A 23256-nucleotide genomic window follows, 5' to 3' on the forward strand; every position below is an offset into this window, starting at 1 on the left:
TCCTCTCCACCCTAATAAATCTTACTTTTCTTTAGCATCACAGAAGGCAAACTACAGGTAGGTCAACCTCAAATTAATTTTCTGTATGTAGTTAAGCTTAAGATATAAGATTAAAATGTTACACTATTAAACTGATTAAATATATTGGCATCAAAATCTTTTTTGTCTGTGTGATGCACAGAAGAATAAAAATAATCAATGTTATAACCCACACACTTGAACTGAACACTGATGAAAGCCCTTCTAATTTTGGATGCACTGTATTAATGTATTTAATACAGTTTCATATTGTGATTTTTCCAGTGCTGACCCATTAGAGGCTCTGTGTCAAATGCAGGCACACCCCATCAGCCCTGGTTAGTTGACTCTGGGCAGCAGGGCAATAAAGGCCAGCACATGGGGCCTGAATGACTGATGCTGAATTGTACTGCTTCAGCAGACCCTTACGCCCGTTGTTTCAGCAGGAACACAACAGGTGGATGGGATGTATAGTTAAGGATGTGTTTTATGCTTATATCCATTGGAAAGTTTATTTTGAATCGCAAAGCTGGTAAGTCATAATGGTTCAGTGTTTTTATTGGTTTAGACCCTAAAGGCATTTTTACATGGTTTAGTTAAATGCATTGATTTTTTTTTTTGTATATTATTTTCACTTTGTGTGCATCGTCAATATGGTTTTTGCTGTAGATTTAATCTTTAGCCCGGCAAAGATTTCCTCATTATTTTTTCCCGGAGATGCTCCAGCGTTACGTAAAGCTTTTGAACAATCACGCTAATTAAATCATCTCCATGAGTGAGTTTGGACTTCAGTAGCTCTGCAATCTGCTACATAATGTGCCTTCAGAATCTGTAGATCTCATCTGGCAGAGCACGGCTCTGTCTCTCTGCTTTTATTCGCTCACGTGGTCTCATGTGCTGTTGGTGAACTATTAACATGCCCATTAAATACTTAATTACCTTCCCTGGGAAAAGAGGTTTTCTCAATCATGACGGCCCCATTAAGTTTAACTGGTTAGTGGCAGTGTTTTTCAACCTGTTGAGAATTGAAAATAAAAGACAGGCATGACAACAATGTATACAGAGCTCATTGTTTTCCATTGTTTGTTTATAACTGGTTATCTCTACTCGAATAGCTTTATTACCAGCTATTAACTAGTCAGGTTATCAATAGACATTTCACTTGAGATATGACAACACTCGGCTACTCTTTGATCATGCGCTCTCATGCAATACTGCAACTACACTTTGTTGTGCAAATTTGACACGTTTTTAGTCACTTTCCTTATCTCAACATTGATTCAGATCACATTTCAGACTCTGTTCATTAGTGATTTTGCTTGGTTTTAACCATAGTTCTTTCCTGTCACATTTATAATTGTATAAACTGACATTGATCATTTCATGGATGGTGGTGGTGGAGTTGTTAGAAGATCAGGCAGAGCGATCAAAAGCTCAAGTCTCAATCACAGACAGACAGCGGTTCCTATCAGATTAGAGGTAGATGGTTACATTGGGAGGGGGAGACAGGTCAAAGACTATCTAAAGCTTTTATGGTCTATAAAAGCAACAAACTCAGCTTAGCGAGTGTGCTCAAAGGTCATGGGAATGCTCATTGTTTATACAGACAAACGTGGGTTTAAAAGCATTAAATCATTTTTGTTAAACAGTCAAGACAAAAGCATTTGGAAATGTAAGCCACATTTTTTTTTAAATAATGTATGAATTTCATTGCATTTAATAACATTTCAAGTGGCATCTGTAAACAAATGATGCTAGGCTTTTTCGTAGAACTAACTTCACTTTTTAGTGATTTTTTTTTTGGTCCTAAAGTCACATTTAGTGAATATGACAATGACAAATTCAAAAGTTTAAGGTCAGTAAAATGTTTTGAAAACTGCTATACATTTTTTAGGATTATTTATCAAGAGAAAGTTCAAAAGAACAGCATGTATTTGAAATAGAAAAAACGTTAACATTATAAATGTTGTTACTGTCACTTTTGATCAATTTAATTCAACATTGCTAAATAAGTGTCTTAATTCTTATTAAAAAAAAAAAAAAACTTTTAAATGGTATTCCGTTTCCTTCAAGTTCACACAGATGTCCTACAGGCAACCACATATGTAGTTTGTCACATTAACTATGAACATGATCCACTAACATTTCATAACTAGAAAGTGTCAGAATACTTATAATTTTCAACAGTATATCTATTGTTTTTTTATTAAAACCTAGCAAATTCTCTTTAAAAGTGCACTTGTGCTGTTCTTCTTTCAAATAAAAGCCACTTGATATCATATTTTGATACACTGCAAAGAAATTCATACATTATTAATTGTGGCTTATGTGTACTAATATATTCTGTGGCCACTCTGTGTTTTTCATGGCTGTTTGATGGTCATGCATTTTAATGAGCATGAATGTTCTATGAATTTCACTCCTGTACACGTGCACACACATACATGTGTAGAAAAATGCTTTTTTCCAGAGAGCCTCAGGGCAGAATTCCCAGCAAAAGTTAACAGGCAAATTCCAAGTCCAGGCTGAATGAAATTCCCATGTCATGTCGTGTTCTCTACTAGTCGTCCAACCATCCCCCTCCTTCTCCTTCTTTTCCAGACTCCCTCCCTCTCTCTCTCTCTCTCTCTATCTCTCTCAATCTTGCAGACCTCCCTCTTTCCCTTTCTTTCATACTCACTGCTCTCCAGAGTTCCATTCTGACTCGTCTGTGTCCGTCAATGTGGTGAATATTTCTGCCTCCTGCATTCTCCGTGTCACATTCCAGCTTCCAGGGCACAGCGTCCTCCTGACATGGGTTATAAAGAGAAGCACAGCTCCAGTATGCATCCGCATACGGCGTTATGATCACCTTTTACCTCCAGTGACTTTTTTTAACTGTTTTGAATAGGCAAACAGACTCTCTAGGAGAATTTACCTTTCCTTTTTATTCCTTCCTTCCTTGAGTTTTTTTTTCCTACTTGAATGCAATCTCACTTACACAGAAAGCTCACTTATAAACAGTGGAATACTCAAGTAAAACAGTGTTTTACGGCTTCAGCTCAGATGTGTGTGCATGGACAAGAAAAAGGACAGAATACATTGGGTGAGTTTGAGTGCAACTGAATGATGATCATGTTGTCATTATGATTGTGCATTAACAGTTACTCATTAAACTAAATGAAATGAGTTACACTTATTAAATAAATATATATTATTATATATTTTTGTATATAATATTATTAATATTAATACAAATATTATATTATATTATATTTTATTTTATATTAAAGGCTGCTTCATAGGTCCTTTACTGCCCAGTTGCTTTAAAGTTTTTAATAATCCAGTTTTCACAAGTGGAATGTCAATTGTGTATTGACTACAACTGTAATATTAATATATATGAATATAAAAAAGTGAGATTCTCCTCAACACAATTCAATGCATTTGATTGCATTTCTCCAGCCTCTTGCCATATATACAGACATGATATAAATCTAGTAATCTACCGTATTAATATTTTCCATAATGTGGCTGAGAGCTCACTAGGAAGATGATTTATGGAAGATGTAATTGCACAACACACCAATGTCCTAACTGCAGATGTTTTTTTTTGGGGGGGGGGGGGATAAAATAGTCATCTCAATTGCAAAGTGCCAGATTATCTATATTCACAGGTGTATATTAGACTGAAAGTCAGTTCATCAGACTCAGGTGGGGGGTTTGTGAGTGAGCGCCATGTTGAAGTTGAAAGGGAACACCTTTGCTCTCCGTGTTAAATAAAAGCTGTTGAATGACTCTCAGGGGTTCTGGACTCTGTTTGAACAACAGCACGCTTGCAGGATTTCCTTTAACACTTCACATTAGATTGATGTCTTTCTCTGCTCGGGAGGGCTGAACAGGGTCAACATTGTCCCTCGAGCACAACCAGACACCCACTGAGACTGAAACAAAACCTAAATGTTGATTATGGCTGTTTGTAGACACTTTGTAGAATTAACTAAACAATTAAAGCAAGTTTTGTGGATTTTTTTGTGGATTTTTGATTAACACTTTACAATAAGGTTCAGCTCAGTACCATTAGTTAGCACATAATGTATCACGCATTAAAAATAAACAGCATCACTTATTAATCTAGGCTAATGTACAAACATAATATTGTTGATTGTTAATTCATGAGTGTTTATAGTACATTAGGCAGTGCTAATTTCTACACCGTGAAATGTTAAAGTGTCCTTATTATGGGTAATGAAACTTCATATTTTGGTTTTGGGAGTCCCCAACAACAGGTTGAGATGCATGCAAGGTCAAAAAACTCTTTCATTGTCTTATAATATGCATTTATTTTTACCTTACTTGCTCAATGACTCCCAAACGATTCGCTCAACTATTCATTTTTCCAAACCCCTCCTTTGCATGACGCTAATCTGCGGTGATTGGTCCGATTGGTCTCATTTTCATTTCATCATGCCTGTAATGCCTGATAAAGCAGCGTTTGTGAGCTCAGTGCTGCTTTCTGTACAGCCGTTACCAGGGAAACAGCTATTTTTACCGCTCCAAAAGCTGCACCTAGTGGCAAAGAATGAATTTGCATTTTCATTCAGACCAATGCGAAAAGACAAACAAGTGGGCGGCCAATATGCTAATGTTTCATGTTGATGTCAACATAAAACGGCTTGGGATTCGTTTTAAAAACGACTCGTTTCAATGATTCAGAGTCGACTCTTTCTTTTGAGAGACAATAACTTTATACACGGTGCACTTTCAGATTTAAAACTTTGCATGTTTTCATTCACTTAGAGCTGTGTTACACACTGCATGAAAGGTAATTTTCAAAAATCCATAATAGGGGAACTTTAAAAATTTATTAGTATATGTAAAAAATTAACAAACTAAATTAAACTGCTGTAGTAAAAGCAATTTAATTTTCAGCTAAGTTAACATACTGAATCTAATTGCAAAATGTTGATACTCTTAATTAGTATTTAGACAGAAATTGCGTGTAAACACGTAAACACACACAACTGCAGTCCCAGATACCTCAATCAGGATGTTTAGCATAATAATTTTATCTAACAGGAGATTCTCTGTGCTGGTCACCGGAGTCAATGGAGAGGAAGTCATTCCTCCTATTTTATACCTCTATCCTCAAAAACACAAAGACCTCAATGTCTAAACCATAATTGAACTATTAGCTAATAGCTACCTAGCCAATTGTTAGAATGTGATGTCCTTGTGGCCACGGACCTCATGACTAGAAACAATACTTTCACTCACCTTCAGAGTCTGCCTGCTGTTGCCTGCTCTGGTTCTCGAGGGTCTCCAATCGAAGGACCAGATGTTGGCAGGACTTCCTGCCACTCTAGTGGTCTCAGACAGCTGCTTTGTGTCAGCTCCTGTCCCGCTCCTAGAGCAGTAACCGTGGGGCCAGTGGCCCTGAACACACACTGGGCGGCATTGTTCAGTGAAATAGGCTGGACACACAGGATTCAAACAGGTCTGAGTTGAAGTAAGTGTAGTGACCAGTGACTTAAAACTGAATGGTCATGTTGTTCCAGACCTGAATGACTTTCGTTCTCCTGTAGAAACACAAATGGAGATATTTAGTAGAATGTTCTTGCTGCTCTTTTCTGTTCATTGAAAAAAATACAGTAAATATAGGGCCCGTCCAGATCCATAAAAGATAAAAAGCACTGTAAAATTCCTATAAAAGTATTTGAAAGTAGTTTGTGTCACAGTGAATAACATTTTATCACCAGCATGTTTTTAGATATTTCTTGTTGTCTGTTTATTATGCTCCCTGTTTCATGCTTTAGCTGTCCTCCAAACTTAATTTCATCTTTTCCCTGTTGGTTTGGCTGGTTGAAGTCACTATGCACCATTATAATGTAATTCAACAAAGTGGAAAAAGCCTTCTGTCAGTATGAATCAGGCTCAATAATACACAAGACTCTGGCAGCGAGCATGTGGTATTTTATGAGCTCCTATGCCATTAAACTCAAGGATTTGCCTATGTTTTGTATGAGATATGTGTTTTATGCCGCACTATGGCCGGCCTATCGCATGATTCAGCATACAGCAGCTCTGCCAATGGGCTGCAGTTAAGCAATTAAAAAGAAAACAAGAACAAGTGGCTATGGTTAAAATGAAAAACGCAAGGAACAAACTAAAAACAATGGGCCTTTGTGTTATCTATTTTAAGGTTTACGTCATTTTAAAACAAGCCTGCCTCAAAAATTCAATGCATTGCTTATCATTTTCAAATGTTTCATTGAGTCCGAAATTCTCATCCGAAATTTTTGCATGTTAAAAAATAAATACGACCACACGTTGTACACGTTTACACACTGCCTTTCGTCCGTCATAATAAAAATAAAAAAACGTATCAGATTCGATTTTCTGCATTTTCGTATGTGTAGTAAGCATTTTGATAGGAAAAGATGACGAATATGAAAAATTTCGGACTCAATCCTCCATTGTTTTATGTAAACATGGACTAAATATGCGTAAGACAAACTAAACTTCTTAAAAAAAGCATCTCTAGATTTGAAGAATGTACTGGTCGGAGGTGCAACATGTCTACTACACCACAAAACAGCTACACTATGCATCAAAGCGAATGTTCAAATGTGTTGTTGAAATCAGCACACATGCAACGAGCACCTCAGAAACAGAAAAATACAACTCTTTACTGTTGACAACTTGATGCATTGCGAAGTGACACATCTAGTGTAGACAGACAGCTTCGTTGATCATAATGGGTTTTATTTGCTTTTGACAGGACATGCAGCTTGCGTCTGGTGTGAAGTCAGCACGCCACATTACAATTATGAAGGCATTTCATAGCTTCAGACCTCATTAATTATAGTAGTTAAAATAGTTCAAAACTTCACTTAATTATGTGTTCTGTGAAAGAAATTCATATGGGTTTGGAAGACGTGATATGAGTAAATAATAAAAGAATTTAAATTTTATAGACACTAACCCTTAATAAGTCTTTCATGAGCTTGTGTGGTGAACAAGTTCAGCATAATAAGACCCCAAATGCTTTTAACAGTCTTGTGGCAGGAAGTCTAATCTGCATTAGAAACTGATCATAGTTTCTGTTCAAGCTTGATCTTGCATAAATATGGTAATACTTAGCATCTGTCCACACAGACAGTTTCTTTCCTAGTGAAACAGATTGGTTAATGTCTGATGTTAACAGAGCTGACTCTTTGACCTATAATTATAAAGAAGCTAATTGTTTAATTCTGAGCCAGGTGTACGTCGCCTCTAGCAGATCAACTGTGCAGGCAACAGTTCAGCTGTTCGCTACTAACCACAATGGCTTTCTTTTCTTTCAGAACTGAAGATTATTTTACACGCAGTGTAGCAAGTGACTTCAGCCAGTTGTTTTAATTTGTTGGGGTTCTCTTGAAGGTTAACCAATATTTTGTGGGAGGCAACTAACACAAATGCAGAGTATATGATTTTTCTAAGATGGAAATAAAATCGCAAATGAAATAAATGATCAAGTGTCCTTCATAATCGTCAAATAGGCCTCTCAGGTGCCTGATCAAAGACGATACTGTGTACCATGTGTGCCACGATGGTAAGAGGACTGGCTGAATGTTTGTTTGTTTATCCTGTGGGGTCTGCTCTGAATGTGTGTGCATGCGCTTCAATGTTCGTCTGATCTGTCAGTAAGAACATAATCTTGCCTCCAGCTTACTTACGTGGTAAAACTAGCTAGGTCTGTGTTCTCAGAGACAGGACTTTTGTGAAGGACAGTGGAATGGTATGAAGCTTACAAGGTATACATTATTACTTTAGTATAGAGCCTTGCACATGACATGCAGACAAAAATATATTTATTGTGACCACAAATTTAGAATTTATTCCCTCGTATTATTAATTCACTCCCTACCTTTAGTTAAATCATGGCCACAGATGAAGAATTCATCAGACAATTTATTAATTGGTTCTCTAGATCTTTTTAGTAAATGTAGCCACGTTGTACTAATTTGTTCCCTCATTTTGATTTAATTAAAATGAGGGAACAAATTAGTACAACTTAGCAATGATTTACTAAAACATGGGAACGACTTGGGACAATATGATTTAAAGTGAGGGAATGAATTAAATTGTAAGATGAATTCTTAATTCATTGCACAATGTGGCCACGTTTTAATAAAACGATGGAAATTTGTTAGTATAATGTTGTCATGATTTACTAAAACGAAGAAACTAATGAATACAATGTGGCCACGATTTAATAAAATGATGGTAACTAATTAGTAACAAGGCCACGATTTAATAAAATGAGGGAACAAACTAGTACAATGTGGCCACGATTTAAAGGGGTCATATGATGCAATTTCAATTTTTCCTTTCTCTTTGAAGTGTTACAAGCTCTTGGTGCATAAAAAATATCTGTAAAGTTGCAGAGACTAAAGTCGCAAATCCAAAGAGATATTCTTTATAAACGTTAAGAGTCAGCCACACCTCCCTGGAAGATTTGCATAACACCGCCCAAATGTTCATGCAAAGAAAGAAGGCGTAAGTTTTATTCTCGCTGTAGTATTGTTGCCGCCGCCATGTCGTGAAGGCGCTGTGTGTTTTGTTGTGAAAGCGAAACTACATTGTTTGGTCTTCCAAAAGAGGACGATATCTGCTTCGTCATGCCTGGAGCTGATCCGTGCTGGTTGCTGAGGAAATACTACAACTTAGTGCTGTGGATCGCCGGATCGGCTTTCACCGTGGACGAAGCGGAGTCCAGCCCGGGGTCGTCACATGTGGTTGCCGCAAGCCCGCCGGATGCTCCTTCCTCGAATCCGCCGGCCGCGCCGTTCTCAAGCCCGCCGCCTCTGCTCACTCTAGCCCTCCGGCCATTCCTTACTTTATCCCCCGGCCTCTGCAGAATGATAAATATAAAAATATAAAAAATAAAAAAAAATTTTAAGAGTTTTTATATTTTATATATGTAAAGCGAGTTTTTTGGGCAGTGTAAAGTAGGGCTTGTTGTTTGTCATTTCTCCGATCACAAATGCAGACATGGTTTTATGTTTACGCGGCGCGATGCAATGCGTAAAAAGACAGTATAAGTCATTATAATCCATAATTATGTCCCCACTGGATGCAACGAATGCCTCGTTTATAATGGGTTTTCATGTTTTGGAATCATCGCTCCGGCCTGACAGGGCATCACAATATGGTAAGGGGCGTAACATTTCCATTACACGCTTGAGGTATTCGGCCAATCACAACGCACTGGATAGCTGGCCAATCACAGCACACCTTGCTTTTTCAGACCGATGAGCTTTGTAAAAATCGATGCGTTTCAGAAAGGCGGGGCATAGAGGAGAAACAATAATGTACAGTATGTGGAAAATAATGTGTTTTTTAACCTTAAACCGCATTAACACATTTCATTACACCAAATACACAAAATAATATTCTTTTTAGCAGCATCATATGACCCCTTTAATACAATAGTAACTGATTAGTACAACGTGGTAAAGAAAACGAGATAATAAATTCTTAATCCATGGTTATGATTTAACTAAAATTAGAAAATTAACAATACTTTTGTTATTGTGGCAACAAAACGTTTGTCCCCCACATCATGTGCGGGGCTCCGTACTTTAGTGTGAGTATTATTATTATTTGAAATGTAAGCTTCACCATTACTGGTTTAAAAGTTGTTGTTTTTTTTACATGGCTCAATAGCCTCTGGTTATATGTTTCTGCTTGAACTACTGCTGTACTTATTTTATGCCCATATGGAGGTTGTGCATTTCAAGAATAATTACCCATAACCCCAAACTTAAAGAAACGTTCACTTGAAGATAGGATTCAACTGGGAATGCTGTGCCAGTCACTTAGAGCCAAGGTACACAGAGCCGTAAAAACACAGAACACACACGGACATCCCTTGGGACCGGTTTGAACATAGTTCTCCACTAAAGTGCTCAAAAAAAAAAAGAGGTGATTCTACTAAAAAAAATCTCTTTAGTCAAAATCTTCGTTCTGTTTCCAGGAAGCCAGCCCTAAATGAACTCATCATGTTTTCTTGCTGTAACAGCAAAAACCAGCAGCATGTTAAACACGGCTCTCCTAAGCACCCACTTTTCTCTCATAGTGGTTATGGGTCAAAGAAACTGATGCTAAATCAGTACAAAAGGGCAACATCCTTCAACAGACCTCTGTTTTCCATCTAACTAAATCTCTCATCATGACAACAAATAGTTAAATGTGGCATTATAAAAACAGTTCTGAAAAGAAAACGTCTAAAGTGACGTCAAATAATATAGCGCTCTGTCTGTCTCTCTTCTTTTCTAGGCAGCTGAGGTATGGAAAAGCTTTAGTTTCCCATCTGTGTGGGGATAAGTACATTTAGGTCCTCCAGCTCCACTGTTCTGCTTCACTGAGCTAACAGAGGCTGAGTTGGAGAGAGCTGAGACTGGCCCTGCATTCTGAAACCTAATATTAGAGAAGAAAAAAAGCAAGGGAGAAAAAAAAGAAAAGAAAAAAAAACAAGGCAGAGAGGAAGTGTAGCATTAAGGCTGGCAAATGAATCTGCCCAAAGTCATGTTTTGTGATTATAATGAGGGTGAAGCGGTGTGGCGCAGGCGAATGAGAGTGAAATAAATCATGGCTGTATTTAGGATCTCAGGTCCTAACATGAAATGCTCAGTAATACAGATTTAATTCTGTTTTAAGTTCTGGTATTTTTCAGCTAAGTTTTTCAAGATCATATCTCTAAAAGACCCTATAAAATTGAAATTGGACTTTTGTTAAGTGAGTATTTTTGCTTTGGATATGCAAGTGTACTTCTGAAAGTTGACAAATGCTTCTATATATAAAATTTACAGTCTTTCTTTAAGTAAAACGAACCAAAATACTAATACTAATACTAAGTGTCAATGACTAAGACAATGTCTATCCAATAAATCTTAAATTTATTTATTTAAAAAAAAATACTATTTAAAACTTAAAAGTTATTATTTATAATTTTTTGCAACTAAATTAGTAAATCGTGGAGCTTATCAATTTGTATATGTATAAAGTGAACAATATAGAAGATTTAATATAAAATATGATTTAATATGAAACATGAAATTGTTATTTGAATATTAATGCTTAACAGTATATGTCAATCTTTTTCCCGTTAAAAGATGAATACATCAAATAAAAATCATAATAGAAAACAACTTCTGTTTATCCTTTGTGTAGAAGATAAAGACTATAGAGCTTAGTTACCGAAAAATGTTAAAAGCTTTGCTTCCTGTTCTTTTTAAATGACAGTGTCTCTGTAAATGTGCACTTCAGTTTAGTCTATAAACCATGCAGGCTCATAGTGGATTAGGTGAAGTGAATTATTAGGCAGAGTCAAATGTGTGTGTGGGATTATGTGATCAGACATAGACATTTTGAGCATTCATATGTGCCGTCTCTCCTAATCTTCTTTTATGAGGTGTGAGGAGATTGAGTGGTTTGTGGTTACAACCTCTGGATAGGATAAAAATTGACCGGTACAAAAAACAGTCATTAGTGGTGGGAATTCAGTTTGCTTTACGTCTGATGAAATGCTACACTCACTCATTTTAATCTGTATATATTTGAGGGGTTTGATTATATAGCAAAGACAAGACTAGTGGAGGGATTCCTTTGTTTTACACTCTCTTTGTTTTATACTCTGCATTGTCATACATCTTATATCTTTCTTTCTCTGAATATCCTCCTGAGAACCAGAAATAAAAAGCTTTGTGAATTTAGTATTTTTTCATGTCATTGTAAGCAGAACTCCATTTTGTCATTCCTTCTGATCAGAAACAGCTGTTGGAAAACTATATGTTGTACTCTATTTTTAAACATTTCCTCTAAAAATAGAAATCTGAAACTCCCTAATGAATCTTTTTTTGTGAGGACTAGTTTAATCTCTCTCTCCTATGAAAACAATGGTGAAGTCTCGGTAACTCCCTCTGCTCTTTCATTTCTCCGTTGGATCTCATAAATTCATGATAAACAGACCCCAGCGAGAGGACATATTTTTTATAAGGCCATTTCATAAGGACAATAAGAGGCTCCCTCTGATATTTAGGGATTTAAATGGTCTTGCACTTGTACACAGCTTGTATCATAATTCTCTGATGAAAAAGTTTATGTAATGTTTTTTTCCACAAGATGTGGTCTGTTTCTGTTTATTTTCATGCTGAAAGAAAAGTTTGTAGGAAACTCTCTTTTTTTAGCAGTCAACATTTAGCATGTGGAAAAGCAGGACTTTTAACCGATTCTTATAGTAAAGACTAGTTTAGTATACATTTTTTTTTATTAATTAATTAAAGTCAGTGGGGTCTAAAGTTGTTACTTTACTGAATGGGGAAAAAAGGAGAAACATTCTTCAAAATATATTTTCCCACAGAAGTATAAAAGTCATACAGGTTTGCATTGAAGGTGCGTAAATGATACCAGAATGTTCATTTTTTGGGTGAACTATTCCTTTAAGAACTCAAAACACACTTGCAAAATGCACCTGTTTACCACTCCACCTGTTTGTTTGTTTGTTCTTGAGGAATTGACACGGATGGCACAGGAAAATGCCTGGCCAGCTAAAAGTGACCTGCTTGGTCAACAATGCTTTGCAGCAGGCTGGTTGGCATGCTTGTGGGAGGTCTAGTTGACATTGACTCATTTTAACCCTGGCTGTGAATACTAATGATAGCAGTTGTGCACCCATTATTGTCTCAACTTAAATATCATGTTATAGTTTAGATTTACATTTAGTCATTTAGCAGACGCATTTTATCCAAAGCGACTTACAAATGAGGACAATAGAAGCAATCAAAATCAACAAAAAAGCATAAGTTATATAAATATAAGTTAAATATAGTTGAGAAACAGGTGCTTGGATTCCTGTTAAAACTATTAGAGCCTGGAAAAGTAAAATAAGTTTGTTATTTGTGACTATGCGAGAGTTGGAACGAGAGAACAGCCACGCTGCTCAACTTGTTCAATGAGGAACAACATCATTTTAAAGTGACTTGTTTGCTTGACATCTATTTGTGAAGTCAAATGAAAGAGTATTGGCTCATGCCAGCTTTGAAGCTCAGGTTTGGCTCGGTGTCTGATTAAAGCCAGGCTCCGTTGGTCAAGGCCCTGAAATACTACAGCCTGCTGGCTTCAATAAAGCCCTGCCAAAAATGAGCTGCTGCTTTCTTCTCTTGATTGCGGTACATAATGGTGGTTCCATCCGGAGAACAATGGTGAAAACTCTCTCAAAGTATTTGTATGGACAATTCTAGGGAAACATAGTGGTGTAATTAATAAAAAAAATTATGGGACCTGTGACTAAGCGTTACAAAAACAATTTTCTGATGAATGTATTTAGGCATTACAACAGATAATGAGGCATGTGCTGAAAAATGGATTCAGAGTTTTCTTTCAATGACTTACTAATGTTTACACTGCACTGTTTGAAGCCAAGCCTGTCTGTCAAAGAATAGATCATAGTAGAGACTCGATATCAGTCATACCTAATTCAATTTAATAATATTTAAAGAAATAGTTCACCTAAAAATCTAAATTTGCTAAAAATGTACTCACCCTCAGGCCATCCAATATGTAGATGAGTTTTAATTTGGAGAAATTTAGCATTACATCACTTGCTCACCAATGGATCCTCTGCAGTGAATGGGTGCCGTCAAAACAGCTGATATAAAGATCACAATAATCCACACAACTCCAGTCCAGTCCATCAATTAATGTCTTGTGAAGTGAAAAGCTGCATGTTTGTAAGAAAGAAAATCCATCAAGATGTTTTAACTTTCTGGCTTCCGGCTAAAATTTGAGTCCTTGATCCATAATTTTGATTTCTCCAGTGAAAAAGTTGTCTCGTCTGAATCAGGAGAGAAATATGCACAAGCAAACACTGTTTTCCTGATCATTTGGACATCCAAGATGTTCATGTCTTTTCTTTCTTCAGTCGAAAAGAAATTAAGGTTTGTGAGGAAAACATTCCAGGATTTTTCTCAATATAGTGGACTTCAATGGGACCCAACGGGTTGAAGATCCAAACTGCAGTTTCAATGCAGCTTCAAAGGGCTCTATGTGATCCCAGCCGACAAATAATGGTCTTATCTAGTGAAACGATGGGCCATTTTCTAAAAAAAAAAAAAGTTGATACTTTTTAACAACAAATGCTTGTCTTGCATTAGCTCTGCGATGTGAGACTTCACGCATTACATAATCACACTGCAAAGGTCACGTGTGGTTAGCTCTTCGTCTGTGTACTCCGGTTCAAAAAAGGTACAGTAGGGCAAAAAACTCATTTCATTTTCTTCAAAATGATCCGACATCTTCAAAATGATCCGACATCATTGTTTTCCCTTTTTTGTAAATGAGTTTGACTTTCTTTGCACGTTCGCTTTGTAAACACTGGGTTGGTTCCACCTATGTCACATGTGTGTGATTACGGAATGCATCAAGTCGAGCTAGTGCAAGACGAGCATTTGTGGTTAAAAAGTATGTATATTTTTTACTTTTTTTTAATGACCAATGGTTTCACTAGATAAGACTCTTATTCCTTGGCTGGGATTGTGTAGAGGCCTTCGCAGCTGCACTGAAACTGCAATTTGAAACTTCAACCCCTGGCTCCCATTGAAGTCCACTATATGGAGAAAAATCCTGGAATGTTTTCCTCAAAATATCTTTTCGACTGAAGAAAAAAAGACATGAACATTTTGAATGACATGGGGCGAGTACATTTTCAGGACATTTTTAATCTGGAAGTAAATTAATCCTTTAATGATGGTTTTGTTTCTTACAAACACGCTGCTTTTTACTTCACAAGATGTTAATTGATGGACTGGAGCCATGTGGATTACTTGTGGATTATTGTAATGCTTTCATCAGATGTTTAGACTCTCATTCACTGCTGAGGATCCACTGGTGAGCAAGTGATGTAATGCTGAATTCACCCTTGCTTTTGATTATTTCTCATTAATTAGTCAAATATTTTGATAAAATGTTATGCTTTGTAAACTTTAAAAAATCTTTACCACTGATTTCAGTTAATTATGCTGATATAATCATCCTTTTCAAGTTTTAAGATTAAATTACAGCTCTTTCTTAACCTTGTATTGATATTGGAAGAAGTTAAGCAATTTAGATCTATTTTAATATGAAGACAGGATACGACCCATGAGATTTCTGTGGGAAAGAAGGACTTGTCCTGGGAAAAGTCCAGTGCAGTTTCCAAAAACATGAAAGGATATAAACCACAAGAACAACAGTTTAGTCATATACTGTTTTCCAACCAAAAAAATAGCCTGAAGTACAAATAGGGCAACAGATAATGATTTTTAAACTGTCCATGTGCATAATTAGAAAGGAATGCTCACCGTAGTTATCTCTCAATATATTGCACTCACATCACATCCTGATATGATTCATTCTTACAAGTTTATGTCCTAATTTAGTAAGCAGAAATTTGTGTTTTACGCACTGTGGCTTTCAAATAGTCTGATAATTGGCCTGGCTTAGGCAAACGCCATACAACTTAAACACACATTACTGTTTTTTCTCTTTTGTTTTTCTGTCTAGTTAGGGAGGGTTTTGGTCTTGACTAATCACTGTGGTTGAATGGAGGAGTGTGTGTACCGGAAAAGGACTCATAGTGATACTGTGTGATGTACGATCTCTGACACACACAAACACAGGAACACAGATTGGGAAAGAGAGTTTTTCCACTGAAGGTCTTATCATAAAGCTGAGGGGGCTGCTCTGTTATATAGATCATTATGACTCATACAGTAGCCCTTCATTTTTTTCTTTTGCTTTGTCCATCAGTTCTGGAGAGCCAAAGGGAGGATGCTGAAGTTTCTTTCTCATTTTTGTCTAACTTTCTTTTGTTCTCTTTTCTCTACAGTGTGAGATCGCATAGATGGACCACAATGTATCAACACACTCCAGGTAAGACTAAATTTATAGTGTTAATCAGGGAAAATGAATCACAAATTGTAGTCACAAAACTAAAACACTATCAGTAGATAAAGTACTTGAGTATTAATAATAGTAATTAATTCATGTTGCTGTGATTTTTGTGAGAGAGTAAAAGCATTACAGACCGTAGCACTTTGTAAAAGGTTATGAGATTGCCTCTCACGGAGGCTTCACAGTGTTTTGAGTATTTACGCCTGAAAATATTGTTTAAACATCAAATTATGGTGCAGAGCCTGGGAGAGATTCATAATTATAAGATAGTAATGAGGGTGAATGTAGAGCATTCTGTAATGTAAGATTGCACAGAAGAACAGACCCTTTCTCCATATATGGTACAAAATAAGGCTTTAAATTCTTACATTTAGAAATAGTCCCCAGCATGCTCCCTGTGCAAGCAGGTGGTCACGTTGGTTATGTTGACGGAAGTTAGCCTATTTTCAGGCACTGCGTAATATCATTGCGCCTGTTGCACCCATGGTACGGCAGCAAAGTTCCTTGATTATTACGCCGGAATGAGAGTATAGTTCCTAGCCATATCGGCCTAGAAAATCACTACTTTTCATTTTCCGTCAGTCTTAGTACACGATGTAACTACAGAAGAGTCAAGTTTTAAATAGGAAAAATATAGAAACTCTTTTGTCATTTTTTGAGCGAGATGATAACGGTCCAATCAGATTCAATGATCTATGTTAAGCTACACCTAAAAGTGCTACCGCCAGACCCGGAGATCGGCTGAATGGATTCGAAAATGGTAAAACTCAACTGTTTAACTCTAGGGGAGTTGGAAAATGAGCCTATTTTCAAAAATAGTGGAGTGTTCCTTTAATGCATTGTTTTTCCTTCTGGAGCATCAGTGAGCGTTTGAACCCTCTGTAATAGTTGCATATGAGTCCCTCAGTTGTTCTCAGTGTGAAAAGATGGATCTCAAAATCATACAGTCATTATTAGAAAGGGTTCAAATACACAAAAATGCTGGAAAACCAAAGACTTTGTGGGACCTGAAGGATTTTTTCTGAAGAACAGCAGGCAGTTTAACTGTTCAGGACAAACAAGGGACTCATGAACAACTATCACTAAACAAAAAAAACACAGCTGTGGATCATTCAGTATTAGGAATTAAGTGGATGTAAACTTTTGAACGGGGTCATTTTTATAAATTCAACAATTATTTTCTCTTGTGGACTACATGTAAACATCTTTTATGTGAAATATCTTATTCAGGTCAGTACTAAATTAACAATAACATGCATTTTATGAGATCCCTCTTATTTTGGGAAAATAATTAACATTTTGCAGATTCTGAAAGGGGGATGTAAGCCTTTGACCTCAACTGTAATTATTAATATGAGTTAATAAAATAGTTTTCACTACAATGAATGAAATATCAGTTATCCGATCATCATATTATGTCAGAATGATGACATTGTTTTATGAATGTAGCCTAATGGTTTGATACAGATACGGTAAAGAAGGTCAATCCCTCTGAGGTCGGAGAGGGCAAAAATTTTACAATTTTAAGGACAAAAACATTTGATGTTTTTAAAATTACCAATGTGTACCTATATTTGTTGGAAGTGCCACCAGTCTAATTCCTCATTTACAGTAAAAGAGGACCCTGTCTTCCTCTAAGTGAGACAGACCGAGACATTCCATTACACCCACGTGAATGACTGGCCCTGAGTGCCGTCTACCTTCAGCCCAGACTATTGCTGAAAAACTCAAGCTTTCGGTCCAACCATCCTGCTACACTGATTCTCTGTTGTTTGCGTTCCAACCTCCTTTGTTTTATAACATTTTTTTTTCTTTTTTTTGGATGAAAGACAAAAACCAGCCAATATGTCCAGGCAATTTGGCAATAATTTACTGGTAAACTTTCCCTGATGCCTAGAAGTGATTTTACGAGGGGGAGAGAGAATGACAGAATGTCAGGGGTAGGATGGCATTCTATAATTAATTCTTTATGAAAGTTATAATTTCTATTATTACCGTCTCAACTGCAATCGTCAATCATCTTGTCAGTGAATAATAATGTATATGTTGGATCTGGATATTTTTTTTGTCTGATCTTGTGTGACAGTTTGATGAGGAGAAATTAAACTTTAGGTTGTTACAATGTCTGTGGTTGCACAGTAAGATATAGCATTATTCTGCTGTACGGAAATTTCCAGCCTGTCTGTAAAAATAGTTTTCTCTGACATGAGGTTATGATACAGCCTAAATGTAGGCAGAAATACCAATATAATTACACTCTTTAAAACAACATCATTATAAGCTACAGTTCAGCGCTTCTCTTTATAGGGATTTTAAAAAATGAAGGTGGGTTCAGACCGGTTTTAACTTGCGGTCTCTCCCTCTTTCACTTTCTTTCAGTACCACACAATAAGTGACCCAGAGAGCGTCTGTGGATGAAATGGTTACAGCTTTCCTCAATGAAAGGCAAGCCACTACTGAGGAGATGGCTTTAGTAAGCAATGCACTGGCTGCTTACTCCTTCATAGCAGGTAAAAACAAGTTTGGTACACTACACTAACAGCCCCAAAATTATACTCTGTACTAAAGCTGGGCGATTAATTGAATTTTATTTTCAATTACAATTTTACCTTCCAACAGTTGAACAAAAGATAATCTTGTGAATAATCATAAGATAACAGTGCCACATTCCTTTTAGCGATGATGGTTATATTTTGGTTATACGATGATGGTTATATCTACATTGGCACTCCTTGCTTTACATGGCAAAAAATTGTTACATTTATTTTATGTAATATTTTAGATGTTTGTTTTTTTATATAATCTAAACCATTTATATATATATTTTTTAATTTCTCAGTAGTTTTTACTGAAAACTACTAATCATTAATATATATATATTATATTTAAAGTACAAGGAAATCCACTGTGAAGAAGAGGGGAAAGAAACTTTCACTTTAATCGTGATCTCAATATTAAGTAAAATAATCATAATTTTTGCCAGAATTGAGCAGCCTTACTGTACATGCTTCTTGGTAAAACTTTGGGTTGCTCCACATGACTGATTTTTCTTCCTTTTTTCAGATATTTATACTATTTCAACAATAATAAAATGTATAGAGTATATTATATTAGCCTACACTCTTAAAAAGGATGTGTTAAAAACAACACAACCTGTGTTGTTTCTTAACACACCTCTGTGTTAAGGACAACACATTTTGTGTTACTTTTAACTCAACCATGTGTTATTCAACTTTCTACACCCTAATTTGTTATAGTTACACAATTTATACCAATTCTGTACTCAAAATGACACAAGAAGAATTTAGCCTAGCTATATGTGTGTACGTATGTATGGATGCATTCAGGTGGCATATCTATCCTGATAATAAAGGAAGTTGAAATGATTGAAACATTTAAAGGTTGAAATTCTTTGAAAAAGTTCTGCATAATCTATTATTATGCATGATTTCTTTCAAACGTACGGAAGTTCTAAGCGGCCATGCATTATTTTTTTTCCCCTTCTTGTTTTCTCGTTATAACGCCTTAATTTTCTCGTTATCTCGACAAAGGTTTTTTTTTTTTTTTACAATGATTGTTTGATCTACTGTTGTTATAGTAACGAACTCAACTTTGACACGCATCTGATGGACAGATAAACCATGCGCTCTTACTGTAGCCTAGCTCGTGGATATTTCAGCAAATTTTGCTTCGCCTAGTAATAACGTCTACAATACAAAAATAAAGGCTGATCAATCACGGTTGATATTTCCAGAGACAGTACGCTAAACATGTGTTTGTGTAATTAGCATGTTTAAATGGTCAAAGCAACACCGCAAACACAGGCGGAGCGCCTTCAGGATGCAGAACTATTCTAAAATCTTTTAGAGCTGCTTGGATTCAACTCACTTTCAATTTTCCTTTTATTTGAAAGAAAATTATATATAATTTTCTTTCAAATAAAAGGAAAATTGAAAGTGAGTTGAATCCAAGCAGCTCTAAAAGATTTTAGAATAGTTCTGCATCCTGAAGGCGCTCCGCCTGTGTTTGCGGTGTTGCTTTGACCATTTAAACATGCTAATTACACAAACACATGTTTAGCGTACTGTCTCTGGAGATATCAACCGTGATTGATCAGCCTTTATTTTTGTATTGTAGACGTTATTACTAGGCGAAGCAAAATTTGCTGAAATATCCACGAGCTAGGCTACAGTAAGAGCACATGGTTTATCTGTCCATCAGATGCGTGTCAAAGTTGAGTTCGTTACTATAACAACAGTAGATCAAACAATCATTGTAAAAAAAAAAAAAAACCTTTGTCGAGATAACGAGAAAATTAAGGCGTTATAACGAGAAAACGACTCTCGTTATGTCGAGATCACGAGAAAATTAAGTCGTTATAACGAGAAGACGGCTCTCGTTATGTCGAGATCACGAGAAAATTAAGTCGTTATAACGAGAAGACGGCTCTCGTTATGTCGAGATCACGAGAAAATTAAGTCGTTATAACGAGAAGACGGCTCTCGTTATGTCGAGATCACGAGAAAATTAAGTCGTTATAACGAGAAGACGGCTCTCGTTATGTCGAGATCACGAGAAAATTAAGTCGTTATAACGAGAAGACGGCTCTCGTTATGTCGAGATCACGAGAAAATTAAGTCGTTATAACGAGAAGACGGCTCTCGTTATGTCGAGATCACGAGAAAATTAAGTCGTTATAACGAGAAGACGGCTCTCGTTATGTCGAGATCACGAGAAAATTAAGTCGTTATAACGAGAAGACGGCTCTCGTTATGTCGAGATCACGAGAAAATTAAGTCGTTATAACGAGAAGACGGCTCTCGTTATGTCGAGATCACGAGAAAATTAAGTCGTTATAACGAGAAGACGGCTCTCGTTATGTCGAGATCACGAGAAAATTAAGTCGTTATAACGAGAAGACGGCTCTCGTTATGTCGAGATCACGAGAAAATTAAGTCGTTATAACGAGAAGACGGCTCTCGTTATGTCGAGATCACGAGAAAATTAAGTCGTTATAACGAGAAGACGGCTCTCGTTATGTCGAGATCACGAGAAAATTAAGTCGTTATAACGAGAAGACGGCTCTCGTTATGTCGAGATCACGAGAAAATTAAGTCGTTATAACGAGAAGACGGCTCTCGTTATGTCGAGATCACGAGAAAATTAAGTCGTTATAACGAGAAGACGGCTCTCGTTATGTCGAGATCACGAGAAAATTAAGTCGTTATAACGAGAAGACGGCTCTCGTTATGTCGAGATCACGAGAAAATTAAGTCGTTATAACGAGAAGACGGCTCTCGTTATGTCGATATAACGAGAAAATAAGTCGTTATAACGAGAAAACAAGAAGGAAATTTAGAAAAGAAAATTAACACGTTTGTTCTGTTGGCTACACTGTAAAAAATCAGAAGTTGAGCAAACTTCAAATTTTAAGGCAACCAGCTTCAGCAGATTTTTGAGTTTACTCAACTTTTGATTTTTTGCAGCGACTTCAACTATCAAGTTTTGTCAATTTAAATTTCTAAATTATAAAAACGCCATATTTCTAGTCAACTAAACACAAAATTGGAAGTTTAACTAAAAGTTCGCTTAACTTAATATACTATGTTGATTAAACATGCACAAAAGTTTGTACAACTAATTGACCTTCAAGTTGAGTAAACTCGAAAATCTACTGAAGCTGGTTGCCTTAAAATTTGAAGTTTGCTCAACTTCTGATTTTTTACAGTGTAGCCAACAGAACAAACGTGTTAATTAACAGATCCTGTTTGTATTAAAATGGCACGTTTGAAAGAAATCATGCATAATAAAAGATTATGCAGAACTATTTCAAAGAATTTCATCCTTTAAATGTTTCAATCATTTCAACTTCCTTTATTATCAGGATAGATATGCCACCTGAATGCTTCCATACATACGTAGCTAGGCTAAATTCTTCATTTAGAAATCAAAAAGATTACTAAAGAAGAGGTGTGTTCAAGTTATTAGGCTATAAACAAATGATTACAAACCAGGCCTACTTTGTATTCCGTCATAGACCGTAACAGGGGTCCAATGAAAACAGTTACTAACCTTCTGAACTGTTTCTGCAGATCACCCGGAACGGGCGGCACTGTATTTCGTGTGTGGAGTGTGTTTGGGACTGGTTCTCACTCTCATCGCGTTAGTGGTGCAGATCTCCTGTCGAACCGACTGCAAAACGCAACAAGCGCCCAAGAAAACAGGCAAGACTGCGGAGAGCACCAGCGACACGAGCGACAGCGACTCGGACTGGGACAATAACTCCGACCTGTCGGCACGCCGCCACCGGCGCTTTGAGCGGACGCTCGGTAACGTGTTCACCTCCGCGGAGGAGCTGGAGCGCGCGCAGCGATTAGAGGAACGCGAGCGGATTATCCGGGAGATCTGGATGAACGGACAGCCGGACATGCCGGCCACGCGCAGCCTCAACCGCTACTATTAAAGTCTCTGAAGCAACGAGACGGAAGGGTTGAGGAAATATTATACAGTAGCTATTAAACATTTTTGGGATACAGTAAGGGACTGGAATATGGGAAAATCCATCATGCTTAAAATACGTTTTGGGACATCTCTTCTGTTGGCACTGGCACTACTAGTGAAGCATTTGTGTTTTAGAAGGTGCATTCAGTACATTTTTTGTTTATGTTGCGCTGTCGTTTTGTACTTATACTGATGACACCTATACTGACACCTGGTGGCATGGATGAAAAAGCAACGCTTTTAGTTAGGGGTAAATGTATGTAAATTGAGACACTTTTTGCCATTGCAATGTCCTAATTAAATGATAACACAGTAGAAATGCTTTATTCGACGTGATTAATTTATTCCACGAGTGAGTAAGCAACTTCAACAAATGTACACTTGATCTTGCTCCATGAAAAATAAATCAGTTCTTATTAAGCGACTGATTTAACCGTTGACGTCATGATTTAAAATATATTTTAAACTGCTATTCATTTCTTTGTGTAGAACATCAGTGAGGGGAAATTACTGAGTTGCACCTTTAATGTAACGTGCTTTAATGAAGAATTCACCTTGACATGTAAAACAGGTGGAGAAAAAATAATATGCTTGAGCTTTAAATATGCTTGACTTGAAATACTGTATTTTTTAAATTAGAATTAATTTGATCTGAAATTAGGTTTGGCCACGTAGACAAGTCAGACACCTATTTTTATTGAGATGTCATTCTTTAGTTGACTTTACTTGGCTAATATCTTTTTTATTTAAGCAAAATGTCTTTCTGTTACAAACACTTTTATT

At 36.6% G+C, this 23256-nt stretch overlaps 1 protein-coding gene and 1 long non-coding RNA gene across 2 annotated transcripts; one reads left to right on the forward strand and one right to left on the reverse strand.

Moving 5' to 3' along the window:
• Positions 1-2743: 2743 nt before the first annotated feature.
• On the reverse strand, positions 2744-22104 carry LOC107592769 (uncharacterized). Its single transcript, XR_001610024.1, has 3 exons — positions 22045-22104; positions 5275-5576; positions 2744-2806 (listed from the first exon to the last, which is right to left on the reverse strand). It is a non-coding gene; the product is annotated as an uncharacterized lncRNA (long non-coding RNA).
• Positions 2806-23063, forward strand: LOC107592768 (protein eva-1 homolog A-like). Its single transcript, XM_016282320.1, has 4 exons — positions 2806-3103; positions 15908-15951; positions 18352-18482; positions 22065-23063. Exons 3-4 carry the CDS (start codon positions 18392-18394, stop codon positions 22433-22435), a joined length of 462 nt encoding a protein of 153 aa, XP_016137806.1. The 5' UTR covers positions 2806-3103; positions 15908-15951; positions 18352-18391; the 3' UTR covers positions 22436-23063.
• Positions 23064-23256: the final 193 nt, after the last annotated feature.

The sequence above is a fragment of the Sinocyclocheilus grahami genome, unplaced genomic scaffold (assembly GCF_001515645.1).
Source record: "Sinocyclocheilus grahami isolate Dianchi unplaced genomic scaffold, SAMN03320097.WGS_v1.1 scaffold158.1, whole genome shotgun sequence".
Classification (NCBI taxonomy): Eukaryota; Metazoa; Chordata; class Actinopteri; order Cypriniformes; family Cyprinidae; genus Sinocyclocheilus; species Sinocyclocheilus grahami.

Coding starts and splice junctions, on each gene's coding strand:
- LOC107592768 (XM_016282320.1), top strand. CDS start 18,392: ATGGTTACAGCTTTCCTCAATGAAAGGCAAGCCACTACTGAGGAGATG. Junction 18,483..22,064: donor TGCTTACTCCTTCATAGCAG/GTAAAAACAAGT, acceptor CTGTTTCTGCAG/ATCACCCGGAACGGGCGGCA.